The 14,089-nt window shown below is 33.1% G+C and overlaps 1 protein-coding gene across 11 annotated transcripts in view; it reads right to left on the reverse strand.

Moving 5' to 3' along the window:
• The window catches only part of Pan3 (poly(A) specific ribonuclease subunit PAN3), a 134,385-nt gene that overhangs the window by 69,282 nt on the left and 51,014 nt on the right, over positions 1 to 14,089 (reverse strand). For 10 of the 11 annotated variants that reach the window (XM_076872579.1, XM_076872578.1, XM_076872574.1 and 7 more), the window contains one exon: positions 1,856 to 2,003. In XM_076872579.1, the coding sequence (XP_076728694.1) occupies positions 1,856 to 2,003 (148 nt within the window). Of the gene's footprint in view, positions 1 to 1,855; positions 2,004 to 14,089 lie in introns of those variants that run through there. The other variant, XM_076872582.1, reaches the window with a different exon arrangement.

A 14,089-nucleotide genomic window follows, 5' to 3' on the forward strand; every position in this document is an offset into this window, starting at 1 on the left:
ATTTTCAAAATCTAAAATTCCCTTTAATATTTCCAACTCCTCATTATTTAAAAACTTTTTAGGAGGGCTGAGCGTGTAGTTCAGTGATAAGAGTATGTATCCAGCGTGCATGAGGCTCTAATTTGATTCCCAACACTTGGGGGCGGGGATGGGGAGGAAGCAAATGAAAACAGGCTTTTAAAATTTAATGGCAAGCCTGAAACAGTCTGATCAAATGTATTTACTTCTGACAACAAAACATCTTATTAAGAAAGCCACATTTTTCATTGGCATATATATCCCATTATTGTACATTAAAAACATATATATATATATATATATATATATATATATATATATACACATATATGTATATATATATAAAATGGTAAATTTTAACACTATTCAATTTTAACAGTATTCAAAAGTCTGGATAGCTGACATGTAGATTATGTTCTTTAATGTGAACACAGCTCAATGGGAGAAATATCATAGAAGTGCATTACTTACAAGTAAAACTTTTAGGCTACCAGGGATATTCAATTCTGACACTGCTCTCTAGGTAAGAAGGGATAGTTTATAAATTTATCTGAAATCTGAAAAACACCATGGTAGAAGAAATGATGAAGGAACAAGGGAGAAGAGAGTGGGCACTAGTGGGGACAGCAAGAGAGAAAATGAGGGGAAAAGGAAGCACTAGTTAAATCCTTCACAATATAAGGTAGTTATTTACCCTGGGTAACACAAGCTCTAAGTTACATTATATGCTAAAACAGTTGCTCTATTCCCTAGAGTTGATTTAATCTTCTCTTATTCTTCCTCTTGAATTAGATATCACTATCAAAACCAAGATTTATGTATCATGGACTAAGCCCTGGAGGCAGTACTAGTTCCAGCAAAGATTTAAATATATCTTTTGGGTTTTTTTAGTGTGTCTATTTCATTTTGTTTGTTTTATTAAACATCTAAGAACAAGTGACGATTTTCCAAAACAGGTTCTAGAAATACAATTTGTGTGTGCAGCTCAAACATTTTACAGGGTAACAACTTGCCCAACACTCACTATGAATTCAGTACAATTTTGCCTACCTTATTTTCCAAATCAAGACACACAGCAATGAGGATAAATGATTTTAATTATCGAAGACATTTTTTAATATTTTTACATTAAAATGAATGTTAGAAAGTAGATTTTAAAATTTCATGAATTTTGAAATTAAAAGAGAACTTCAATGAGCCATAGGTCTCTCAAAGGGTCACTCTGAACTATGCCTCAGAACTCTTGAGTCCAAGTGCTCAAATTCTTCTGCCATAATGGGCATACTTGGAAGAAAATGACTGAGAAGTCGTTTTCCTTATGTAAAAATCCATGATGCAATGCAGTACAGTTGTTTCCTATTACTATTTGTAATACTAAACCAATTTTATAGCATTCATAATCAAACATCTGAAATGTAATGCATCCAAAGATGTATTTAGAATATTTTTTTCTTAAGACATTTAGTATAAAAGGAGGAGTTTTGAGTCATAAACACACATTGCAGTCCCTCTATTTTGAGTAAAATAGCATTATCATTAATTTTAAAAACACTAGGGAAACACCAAGGTCCAGAGCTTTTTTCCTAAACAATCATTTTCCTTCCATAAATTTATTTTTGTGCTTTTAAAATTCTTATATGTAATTTCATTCATATTTAAATTTTGCTTTAAAATTCAACTACATATGTGGTCTATGTACCAAAAAACTAGAACATAAAGTTTAGAATATGTTCAAAAGTGAATCATTCAATTCAATTTTCAGTTCTTATAAATTAATAACAAATGGTGCTTACAGATTTGATATCTGGAACTCACTGGAAATAGTTACTCAACTTACCTGGTGCTAATCCAGCAGAAGCAGGGCTTCCCATGGAAGGGTGAGAGAAAACTTGAGAGAAGGCAGACATATTTGACTGGGACACGTTACTCAGCCTGGAGGTTGATCCTCCTTTAGGAATAAACTCGCTTGCAGTAGGATTTGGTGTCTATTTAAAAATCAAATATATTAAGTTAACACACTTTTGGCCCAAAAAAGACATTGAATGTACTAGGCATTACTCCACAATGTTTTCTTTACTGAATAAAATATTTTATTGAAAGGATTTACACGTGTTTTAGTTTCCACACTTTGGTGTAGATTGATTACAATTCTAAAGGAAATTTGACCATCAAATTTGAGGAGGTCAATCTTTCTTTTACAGAATTTCAATCTCAGTAACATGTAAAATCTGCCTTTACTGTCAAGCTTGCATCATTACTTAACTATTTTAACACATTTTAGAGAACTGGGAAACTGAGACTACCTCAAAACTGAGCAACAAGTTTCAAATTTAGTATCTTTAAACCACTTCTACCAGGATAAAGGTCAAAATTACCTTGCTTCCAAAATTAATCACTTCCCTTTTTGTAAGCACAAACATTTCCCCAATATTATGCCATGTATTTAAGTAACAGAGCAAAGGGCGGGGGGCACGTGGGAGGAATCATGACCCAAGAAAAATACATGTAAATATAAATACAAGCCCCAATATCTGTGTAGTACCATCATATGACAGACATCAGAAATATTTTACATGAGATTACATGGAAAAAATTTTTGTAGTGGTACTATGATACAACTTCTGATATATTCAAGGAGGATAGCACCTCCGGCTCTAAGAGCTACTAGAACATTAAGAGATCTAATATCAAATTCATATAAACTCTGTTTTTGTCCATGGTGAATTTCCACAGGAGGCAGACAATGAAAAGATGAACTACTATACAACCCAAGAACAGCTTCCTTATTTGATATGAAAGACATTTTAAACTACGGAGAGTTCAAAATATGGGGTTGTGTCTCAGTGGTAGAGGGCTCGCCTACCATGTGTGAGGCACTGAATTCAATTATCAGCACCACATTAAATAGATAGACAGACAGATAGATAGATAGATGTGCTGTGTTCATCTACAACTAAAAAAAATTGTAAAGAGTCCAAAATACTAATTTAGAGGGTAACAAGTCAACAGGGTAACCTAATTTATAAACTCTAAAACAAATATTAGCATATATAAGCCATCTAAAATTAAACACACAGTAATAAAATACAGAAAAAATGCTAAATCCAGGCTTAAATGAAATATACTAGAGATACAGAGTTGAATCTTTTTGAATCCATTATCTAGGACACAAAATTGTAAAAAATAATAATCAGGTCCAAGCCAAACATATTTTGCAAAGGGGGAAAATATCTTTTTTAAAATCACATAAATATAGTTTTAACAATCCTTCAAAATCTCAAGTTTTCAAAAATATAGTGGCATGTTCTTTAAATGAATAGAAAACAAGCCACTGCATTTTACTTATATAGTACTTTCTAATTATAAGGGAACAAATGGCTTCTAACATGAGACAAATAAGTCAGAGCTCTTGAGTATTAGTTAACCCCAACTTCTTAGAAATCAAGGTCAAGATTTTTAAAAAGCCATCAGATCACCCTAGCAACAGAGTGCAAAAAAAAGATGAGGACTTCAGGATTACTAGAGAGATAACAAAGCTACACAAGAGAAATCAGATACACACATGAACATTTTTATTATTTTCCTGAGAAATAAGCATTAGCTTTTCACACAAACCCTATGATTTCAGTAACTAGACTAATTTCAAAACTGAGTTTTCCACCTTACATATGTTTTAAATTATTTTGAAAGGCTTTTCTTTTCTTCCTTTTTTTTTTTTTTTTTTTTTTTGGTACCAGGGATTAAACTTGGCAGCGCTTAACCACTGAGCCATATCCTCGGCCCTTTTTTTGTACTTTTATTTAGAGACAGGGTCTCACTGAGTTGCTTAGGGCCTTGCTAAATTGCTGAGTCTGGTATTGAACTCACGATCCTCCTGCCTCAGCCTCCGGACCCACTGGGATTACAAGGGTGTGCCACTGCACTCAGCTGAAAGCCTATTTTTAAGAAACCCAAAAAAGGAGAAAAAGGAAGGAAAAGTCTGTAACTGTCAATATAACAAACTTTAAAGGGCTTCTAAATTTATTAGAGTAGACATTATTAAAATTTACACACTAAATTGCAATTTATAGGGATTAAATAACAACAGATGCCAAAAACTAACCCAACAGTGAATTGAAATTAAGAAGTCAAAAGAAGGATCTAAACTCTTTCCTCCTTTCCTATTTACTATCCCTTGAGTGGGTGGTTGGGAGTTTGTTTTGTTCTGCTGTGAGCACTTAAGATTGGAGAAAAGATACAAGGACTTAAGCTACAGGAGGAAAAAATTACATAGAATTTAGGTGGTTCAACAAAATCTAGGAATAAAAGAGCAGAGCTATTACTAACATAATATAAATTAACCATAGATTAGTGAACTATCAAAAATAAAGAAATAATGGAAAACTAAGATCTAACCTAGGATACATTTTCATGAAAAAATTCTTCAAAATAACAATAAAAATATGCATTCTTAAAAACTTCTTTATAATGTTACTGACTTAAAATGTAAATAAGATTCTATAAAAACAATCTATTAGCATAATAGCATAGGCATATATCTTTAACATGTTATTTTGGGGGAATATAAGTGAAAACTGGTAAATAACACCAATCACATTAAAATAGTTTTCAGAAAATAAACTATTTCTGATAGGTTTAGAAGGTAAAGGTTCTACCTAGGAAGACTCAAGAACTTGAGTTATGCAAATTATTTGTCTTACTTCGACAACACTACCACATACATGAAATAAATAAATAGAAGTTTTTAATAGTTCTGCCCTATGATTAAAATAATCCCTTCCTGGGTTGGGGATGTAGTTTAGAGGTAGAGTGCTGGACCAGCATGCGGAAAGACCTAGGTGGAATCCTCAGTGCCACAAAGTATATTTAAAACCCCTTCCTAATTACCTAGATTTTTCTATATAATATTGATTTTTAATTTTTTAGTAAAATTTACATGTAAGTACTAATTTCTATTCACAATTTTAAAGTCTAATTTGTATTCATATCGTAAAGCAGTTCTAAATGTTTTTCTAAACATAAAACTTAAATATAGTTTTAAGTTTCCATACACCTAAATTTACCCTGTAATTTTTGGGGTGGGAAAAAAACAACAACAACAACAAAAAAAAAAAAAAAAAAAAAGACACACTACACCAAGAGCTTCCAGAAGTCTCCAAACTGACACCAACATTTGGATATAATCTCTACCTGAAACCTTTGGACACAAATATACTAAATCGAGAGTCCTTGACTTTGGCTTACAAAAATGACATGTTGTTGTATTAATATTATATCTTAAATGAGACATTTCAATCCAGATAGCCCATTCAACCCTACTAATAATTACCTATATACAAATGATCAACAAAGGCTTTTTACAAATGCAGTAACTTTCCGATGAAGTTTTAATTCATGTTTAATACAATTTTATGGTTTTCTACTACTCCAGATAAACTGGTATTTTTAAAGTAAAATTCAGTATGTAATATTCTGATACACTTCACTAGAGAGAGAAGACTACAGTAAGATACCCAAAAATTAAGCGACTGTGCAATAAGATTAAAAACTGTAGCCATTAAATTTTTTTTCATTAGGTAGAAAGAAGAAGAGGTTTATATTGAACAAAAGTAGAAGACAGGATATTATGTAACATTTCAATTTAAAATGTCAACCAACAAAAGGGTCTAGAGAAAATGTATTCTCACAGCAATGGGATAAATGACTAAGAAACTATTAATATTCTGAAACACTGTTTTTTTTTTTATCACACAACTCATAAAACTATTAAATACTTTCCATGGTATGGCTCCTTATAATAAGCTTGACTTGCTTTACCTACCTTAATGGCTTCATAAATAGATATCATTAAACTTTCTATTCTGAATAAAACATGACCTGGTGACTTTTTCTTTTTTTCTGGTAGTGGAGAATGAATCTAGGGCGTTTAACCACTAATCCATATCCCTAGCTCTTTTAATTTTTTTTTAAACTTTGGGACAGGGTGTTGCTAAGCGGAAGGCTGGCTTTGAACTTGCAATCCTCCTTCCTCAGTCTCTAGTCGCTGGGACCAGGCATGCACTGCCATGCCTAGGTCTGGTAACTTTTTCTTAACAGCTTATTAAGATTTAACTAGGGACTGGGGATGTGGCTCAAGTGGTAGCGCTTGCCTGGCATGCGTGCGGCCCGGGTTCGATCCTCAGCACCACATACAGACAAAGATGTTGTGTCCGCCAAAAACTAAAATAAATAAATAAATATTTAAAAATTCTTTAAAAAAAAAAAAAAAAAGATTTAACTAGGAGCTGGGGCTGGGGTTGTGGCTCAGTGGTAGAGTGCTTGCACAGCACAGGTGAGGCACTGGGTTCAATTAAAAATAAATAAAGGTTAAATTCTTGGAAAAAAAAGATTTAACAATAAACTTCTTTAAATGCAAACTGTTAACTCTTGAAATGAGCTGCACAATAAAAAAAAAAAAGCTTCCAAATCAATTTAATGAACATATCCATTATGCTAAGTCTTCATAGGCTTTTTAAAAATCCCTTCTTCCAGAAGGCTGAGGCAGGATGATTTAAAAAGTTTGAAGTCGGTCTCAGCAACTTACTGAGACCCCATCTCAAAAAAATAAACCCCATCCCAAAAAACATTTATTATTAAATCCCCTTTTCCACCACAACCCCCATCTTTCTAGCTTCCTTTCTGCAGACAACCACAGATCAGCTTTCTATTATTATATAAATTTTCTAGAATTTTAAATAAACAAATTATACATACATATGCATGTGGTGTTTTTGACTGACTTCTTTCATTCAGCATCAAGATTCACCCATGTCATTGCATCTATCAACGTTTCATTTATTTGCTTAGTAATCAAGAATACAGATTCACAGAACAATTTATTTGTTCTTATTTATTTATTCAGGCACTGGTGATGAGAAACAGCTTAAATTGCAGTGGTGTAAGCAGACATCCTTGTCTGTCTTCTGATCTTTTGGAGGAAACATTTAATTTTCCAGCAATGAATATGATATTAGATGTAGTATTTTTTTTTTTAAATAGATGCACTCATCAGATTAGGAATGTTCCTTTATATTCCTAGTTTGCTGAGAATTTTCATCAGGAATGAATAACTAGATTATGTTAAATGCTTTCTATCTACTGAGACAATGATCATATTGATTTTGATTGGCTAATATAATTTTATCAACTGCTTTTTAAAATACTGAACCAACTCATTACAGACAAGTTCCACTTTGTGGTATGTTATACCTTCACATTTGATTTCCTAAAATTATGTTAAGAATTTCTTCAATTATGTGTAAGTGTTATTTGTAGCTTTCTATTAATGGAATGTCTTTATTTTTCATATCACATTAATGCTAACCTCATAGTTGGGTTATATTCTCTCCTTTTCTTTTTTGAAAGTTTGTGTCAAATTTGCACTGCTTTTTCCTAAATGTGGGGTATTCACCATTGAAGCTATCTGGGCCTTCTTGTGATAAGGTTTTAATGTTTACAGAGCGAATGAAGTTAATAATATATTAAAAGTAGTATGTGTCTTTTGAAGATTTTTTTCCATCTCATCATGTCAAATTTACTGTCATAAAGTAGTTCATAATGTTCCTTTAGTAATCCTACAATATCTGCAAAAGCTAATGATGTCACCTATTTTATTCCCAATATTGGTAACTTCTCTCTCTCATTTTTTCCTAATCTATGTGCCTAGATGTTTATCAATTTTATGAAACTCCTCAAAGAATCAGCTTTTGGTTTCATTATATTTTTTCTATTTTTGTTTTCTATTCTATTGGTTTATTCTCTAATCTTTATTTTCTCATGGTTCAATTGGCTGTTTTGTCTAGTTACTAAGGCTAAAGGTGTATCATTGATTTGGGAATTTTTCCTCTTTTCTAATGAAAAAATTTGGTACTATACACTTCCCTATAATGCCTGATTTCATGGCATCCCATAAATTGTGATGTTTTCATTTTCATTCAGTTCAAAATACTTATACACCTGACTCCTAAATAAAAGTACATTTATCCATTTTTGAAATATGTAAAAGTTTCCAAAGAGCTTTCAGTTACTTTTTTTCTTCTTTGGTACCACGGATTGAACTCAGGGGCACTCAACCACTGAGCCACATTCCCAGCCCTATTTTGTATTCTATTTAGAGACAGGGTCTCACTGAGTTGCTTAGTGCTTCACTTTCGCTGAGGCTGGCTTTGAACTCACAGTCTTCCTTTCTCAGCATCCCGAGCAGCTGGGATTAAAGGCGTGTGCCACCATGCAAGGCCTGTTACTGATTTTTAATTTAATTACATTGTAGTCACAGAACATATTTTTAGGACTTAAATTCTTTAAACTTATTGAGACATTTTTATGAATTGGTCTGTCTTGGTTAATGTTCCATGTACACTTGAATAGAATTTGGCAGTTGCTGGGCAGAGTGTCCTATATGTGCCAATCAGGACAAGTTGTGTTTTGGAGTTGTTCAATTTGCCTATCTCCTTACTGATTGCTTGTCTTTTTCTTCTATTACTAAGTGAACAGTGTTGAAAACCTTAGAACTGTCTATGTCACCATGTAGTACACCCGGGCTTTGAAAGCTCTGTTGTTAGATGCATAAAACATTCATAAAACATGTGCACTAATGCTGAGCCACCGCCCCAACCCCTAAACCTACTTTTGTCATCTAGTTTAAAGCAAGTTTCCTGGTAGCTTCATATAATTGAGTATCCCTGAATGTTATTATGGTGTTTAGACAATGTACACTTAATGCAATTAGTGGTGATTGGATTTAAATCTACCATCTTGCTTTTTTTGATTGGTTTGTACCATCTGATGTTTTTTGCTCCATTTTCCCCTCTTTCTCATTCCTGGTTGCTGCTGTGGATTGGGGGGATGAACTATTTCTATGATTTCATTTATCTCCTATCCTGACTTATTAGCTAAAACTTTGTTCTATTATTGTACTGGTTGCTTAAGATTTTTAAAGTACATACTTTAATTTATCACCACCTGTCTTAGTCTGCTAGAGCTGTCATAACAAAACACCAGACACTAAACAACTGAAATCTATTTTCTCAGTTTTACAAGCTAGGAGTTCAAAGCAAGGTGCCACCAGGGGTAGTTTCTTCTGAAGCCACTTTCTTTTCTATATGGCTGCCTTCTCACTGCATCCTCACATGGCCTTTTCTCTATGTACTGGCATCCCTGGTATCTCCTTCATTTTAGAAGTCATATTGACTTAGGGCCCCAACATTTTGACCTCATTAGACTTTAATCAACTCTTTAAAGGCCTCAACTCCAAACAATATAGTTACATTAGAGGTTAAAGGTTAGAAATTCAACATATATCAATGAGGGTGCGGGTGGAGTTGACATAATTTAGTCTATAACACCAAATACAACCCAGCTTTATTAGTATTTCAGATACAGTATGAAAAGTTTTCTATATTACACTTCTATGTCTCCCCTCAAACTATTTTACTATTGCCATATTTTTCTACATGTTATAAACCTTATAAGCTGTTACTTTTGCTTTGGAGGGTCAATTATCTTTCAAAGGGGCTTAGATTGTAAGGGAAAATGTTTCTTGTATTTACTCATATAACTAGCTATTTCCTGTGTTCTTCATTCTTTTAATTACAACCTTCAATATTTATTTAAGTACTTATCTGTTGGGGATAAATTCTTTCAGCTTTTGAATATCTAAAAATGTCTTATTCCACATTACACCCCCCACCTTTTTTTTTTTTTTTTGACAGAGCTGGGTATTAAACTCAGAGCCTCATGCTTCCTGGGCAAGCACTCTACCACCAAGCTACATGCTCAGCTAGTTGAAGACTCAAAAGAAATAGTATCTTTCACCATATTTCACCAAAGGTAACATCTTCTATTATCACAGTCTTGTGAAATAGTTATTGGTGTTGTAATCTTAATTGACACATCTAACCTGAATTTCACAGTTTTTATGGGCACTCCATTTTTATAAGATATTTTTCCCAAATATAGAATTCTAAGCTGACATCATTTTTCCTTCTATAGTTTAAATATACTGTTATACTGATTTCTGGCTCATATTATTTTGAATGAAAAGACCTGGTATCTGTATTTTTGTTCCTTAAAAATGCACACCACCACTACCCCCAGCTGCTTCTTTGATGTGTCTTGGTAATAGTTTTCATGTCTCTTGGACTTGAGATTCACTAGGTTCACTGGATCTGTGGGTTTACAGTTTACATCAAATTGGAAATACTTGTCTAATATTTCTCAAAATACTTTTAATACTCCCCCTGCCTTCTTCAGGGAATCCAATTACAAGTATGCTAGGAAATTTGATGTTGTTCCACATCTCACTTTTTCTCCATAAATGGCTTTTTTGAGCAACTTCTACTGCTATGTCTTCGAATTCACTACCCTTCTACAAAGTCTAATCTGTCATTAACTCAACCTATTTTTCATTTCAGACACTATAGCTGAATTCTAAATGCTGAATTATTCTTCCATGTTTGCGCAAACATGTTTAATATTTACTCAACACAGGGGACAGAGTTACATTTAACTGTTTTGGTATTCTTTTATACTATTTCTGCATCACTTTTGGTTCCATTTTGATTGATTCCATCTTCTTCTTTGTATGGTCTTACCTTTCTACTGTTAACTTTTCACAGGAGGACAAATACTGTGACTTTTGTCTTGTTTGGTGCTGTATTCCTTTTGGGGTGGGGAGAATTACCGGGAATTGAACTCGGGGGGCAGTCAACCACTGAGCCTCTCCCCAACCCTATGTTGTATTTTATTTAGAGACAGGGTCTCACTGAGTTGCTTAGCACCTGGCTGCTACTGAGACTGGCTTTGAATTTGCAATCCACCTGATTCAGCCTCCAGAGCCACTGGGATTACAGGATGCATCACCACTCCTAGGTGGTTCTATGTTCTTTTAAATATTCTTGACCTTTGTTTTCCATCATAAACTTGTTTAAAAATTTGTTGATCAAGCAGAGCACATATTATAAGGCTTATTTGGCCCCACTAAGGCAAATGTCTTCCCATTACCCTACTTCATACTTTATCAGTTATGAAGTTTTGCATATTAGCTGGTTAGAACAGGAATTAGTCTATGTCTTATGTGACCTCTGAGAATTGTTTCCTGTGATCTTTTCAGGAATTTTCTTTTTCCAGTTTAAGTATCCACCTCAATCATTCACATTCTCTGATTAGTTCTCAGCTAAAGACTCAAAGGGTGTTTAGCAAATCTTCACAGTTCTTTCTGTGTGTGGACTCTCTGTTCTTACTACTTTTTATTGTGAACTACAGCCATCTTGGCTACTGCAGATTTCCAGTTTGTTCTTCTGAATTCAGGAGAATGCAGGCTTAGAAATTCTCCCAAAGCAGTAAACTGGGGGTCATCACTGGGCTCACCTCATTTGTTTCCCATTTCTCAGTGATCATTGCCCTTCACTGTTCAATATCTAATGCCTTAAAAACTGTTTTTTCATACTTTTTTTTAGTTTTTTAGCTGTTTCTACAGAAAAGTTCAATCCCTGTTCTTCCATCTTGGCCAGAAGATGAATCTCTTCATAATGTTTTTCAAAAGAAACAGGAATTCCTTATTCGATCTTAATTAATCAACATATAAATTTCAGTCAACTCTTTTTTATTGTTAGATTAGACAACCACTAGGAGAGAGGTGCTTTGCAACTATCATTTCAAACAACTTATGAGCAAATCAACCTACTTTCCCAAAGCTGATTTCGTTTTCAAGTTTTATTGTGCTTTCTATATGATGTTTTTTCTAAACAAATAAATTATGTCACAGTTCAATAATCCTTTGATATCTCTGAAGTACCAAGCTACTGAGTTTATTCTACATGCTACATATTTCTTAAATTCAACTTCTACCCACGTGACTGTCAGTGTCACAGTTTACACCAATATCACCTATGCCCAGGCTTACTGCCACACTGTCCCAAATGACTGAAAAACTCCAAGATTTTTTCCCCTCAGTTCATCATCTACATTCCAGCCAGGAAAAGAGAGAACAAGAGAAAACACAAAGAGGAGGAAAATGGTAAGAAAGAAGGGACAGAGGGAACAAAAGTTTTGTTTGATGACTTTATTTTTTAAATCTACTATATTCTAGTTCTTGGCCGAACTGAGTCAGTTTTTAAAAAAAAAATGGTTTAAAAGAATCCAGAAATAAAAATAATAAACAAGGAGAGAGAGAGAGAGAGAGAGAAAAGAAACGAAAAAGCAAAAAGCAGTGAATTTTTGGGAAAGGCAGAAGATGGGGTACTAATAATAATGGAGAAAGGCACAGAGAAGGAAATTTATTTGTCTTGCTAAAATGATCTTAAGTCATAAAAAGATGAAACCCACAGACATAAGAGCAGTATTATTAAAGCTATTTTTTCTAGTTTCAGTGTTCATATATAACAGAGAATGAAGAGGTACAGAATGAGAAAGAAAAGTCAAATGGCTAACTAGAACCTCTGAGTTCACATTTCCACAAGTTTGATTTTTTTGGGGGGGAGTGTTGTTTGTTTTAAGTAGGTTTTATTTCCTCTTATTTTAAGCATATCCAAATATGGTCAGTTAAAGATTTATTATCATTGGCTGGGGTTGTAGCTCAGAGGTAGAGTGCTTGCCCAGCATGTGTGAGGCACTGGGTTCAATTCTTAGTACCACATATAAATAAATAAATAAGATCCACTGACAACTAAAGAATATTTTTTAAAAAGACTATCAAAATATACTTAAATTTCTGGGTTAATCAGAAACTGACCTATATAACACAAGTGCCATCTTCTAAGTTAAAAGAAATCATATAAAAACTATTACTATTTTAAAAATAGTCCAGTAAATACAGTTTATGAATTTTCTGAAGCAAATGAAGTTTGGCCCTCTGATTTGAGGGCCTCAATAGAGAAGTTAGGATTTTCTAAATTAGTTTAAAGTGGCTGAGAGAGCAGAAGAAAGTTTATCACTAATTATTTCACATCAGTGTTCTTTTACATAATCGTAAGGGCAAAGAACACACATGTATAACAGAACCCATAAAATGAAAATCAATTAATATAGCAAGCTTTATATTTATGATAGAAAAAAATCATCATTAGCTCAACATAAAGTAATTCTCTGTACATAATAGCTTAAAGCTATAAGCGCCTAAATTTGCAAAATATCTGTCAGTTTCTCCTTTACAGAAAACTGTAAGAAGCTGATTACTAGTACAAACACTTCTAGTTATAAAACCCTTTCCTAGTATACCCTTTTTAAAAATTTTATTTATTTATTTATTTTTTAGTTGTTGATGAACCTTTATTTTATTTATGTGTATGTGGTACTGACAATTGAACCCACACATGCTAAGCAAGCGCTCTACCACTAAGATACAACTCCATCCCTCCTGATACACCCTTCTTGAGAATAATAAGATAATACGTATCTAAATAAGAAATAAGCATCCCCTTTGATCTACCAAGCCCACATCTAGGAATGCTAAGGAGAAAAATGACACAACCAGAAAAGATTAAGTTTAGCACAGCATTTTTTATTTACTTTTAATAAAGAAAATAAGCAAAATATCTATTGGCAGGCTTCTGGTTATGTGGATTATATATAGTATATATAACAGTGTATAGATACTGAAAATTATATGGAATGATATACTTTTAAGATGGAAACCAAACCATATCACTGTTGAGTTAAATAAAATAAAAATTAAACTATACAGAACAGCAACGACAACTGTTTATGTAAAACGTTTTACTAATGCCTAAGTGGCAGGAGGGGGAACCATGTGTACAGGATGTGTGTAAAAAGAAACTAAAATGTTAAGAAAAATATTATCTCTGGATAGAGAGGTGGCAAATGATATTTTTTGCTTTCTTCTTTGTACTTTTCTGGAGTGGCTGAAATTTATCTTGAAGTATACATAATTTTAGAAAAATGTTTTAAAAGAAAGTTCAACATTTGTAAATTATAAAACCACTTACACCATTCCTTTCATTTGCATGTCACTACAGAATGAGGTGATATTATAAGAATTCATATATAATATGCAACTTTTTAGACCAGTAAATTC

The sequence above is a fragment of the Callospermophilus lateralis genome, chromosome 12, assembly GCF_048772815.1.
Source record: "Callospermophilus lateralis isolate mCalLat2 chromosome 12, mCalLat2.hap1, whole genome shotgun sequence".
In the NCBI taxonomy this organism is placed as follows: domain Eukaryota; kingdom Metazoa; phylum Chordata; class Mammalia; order Rodentia; family Sciuridae; genus Callospermophilus; species Callospermophilus lateralis.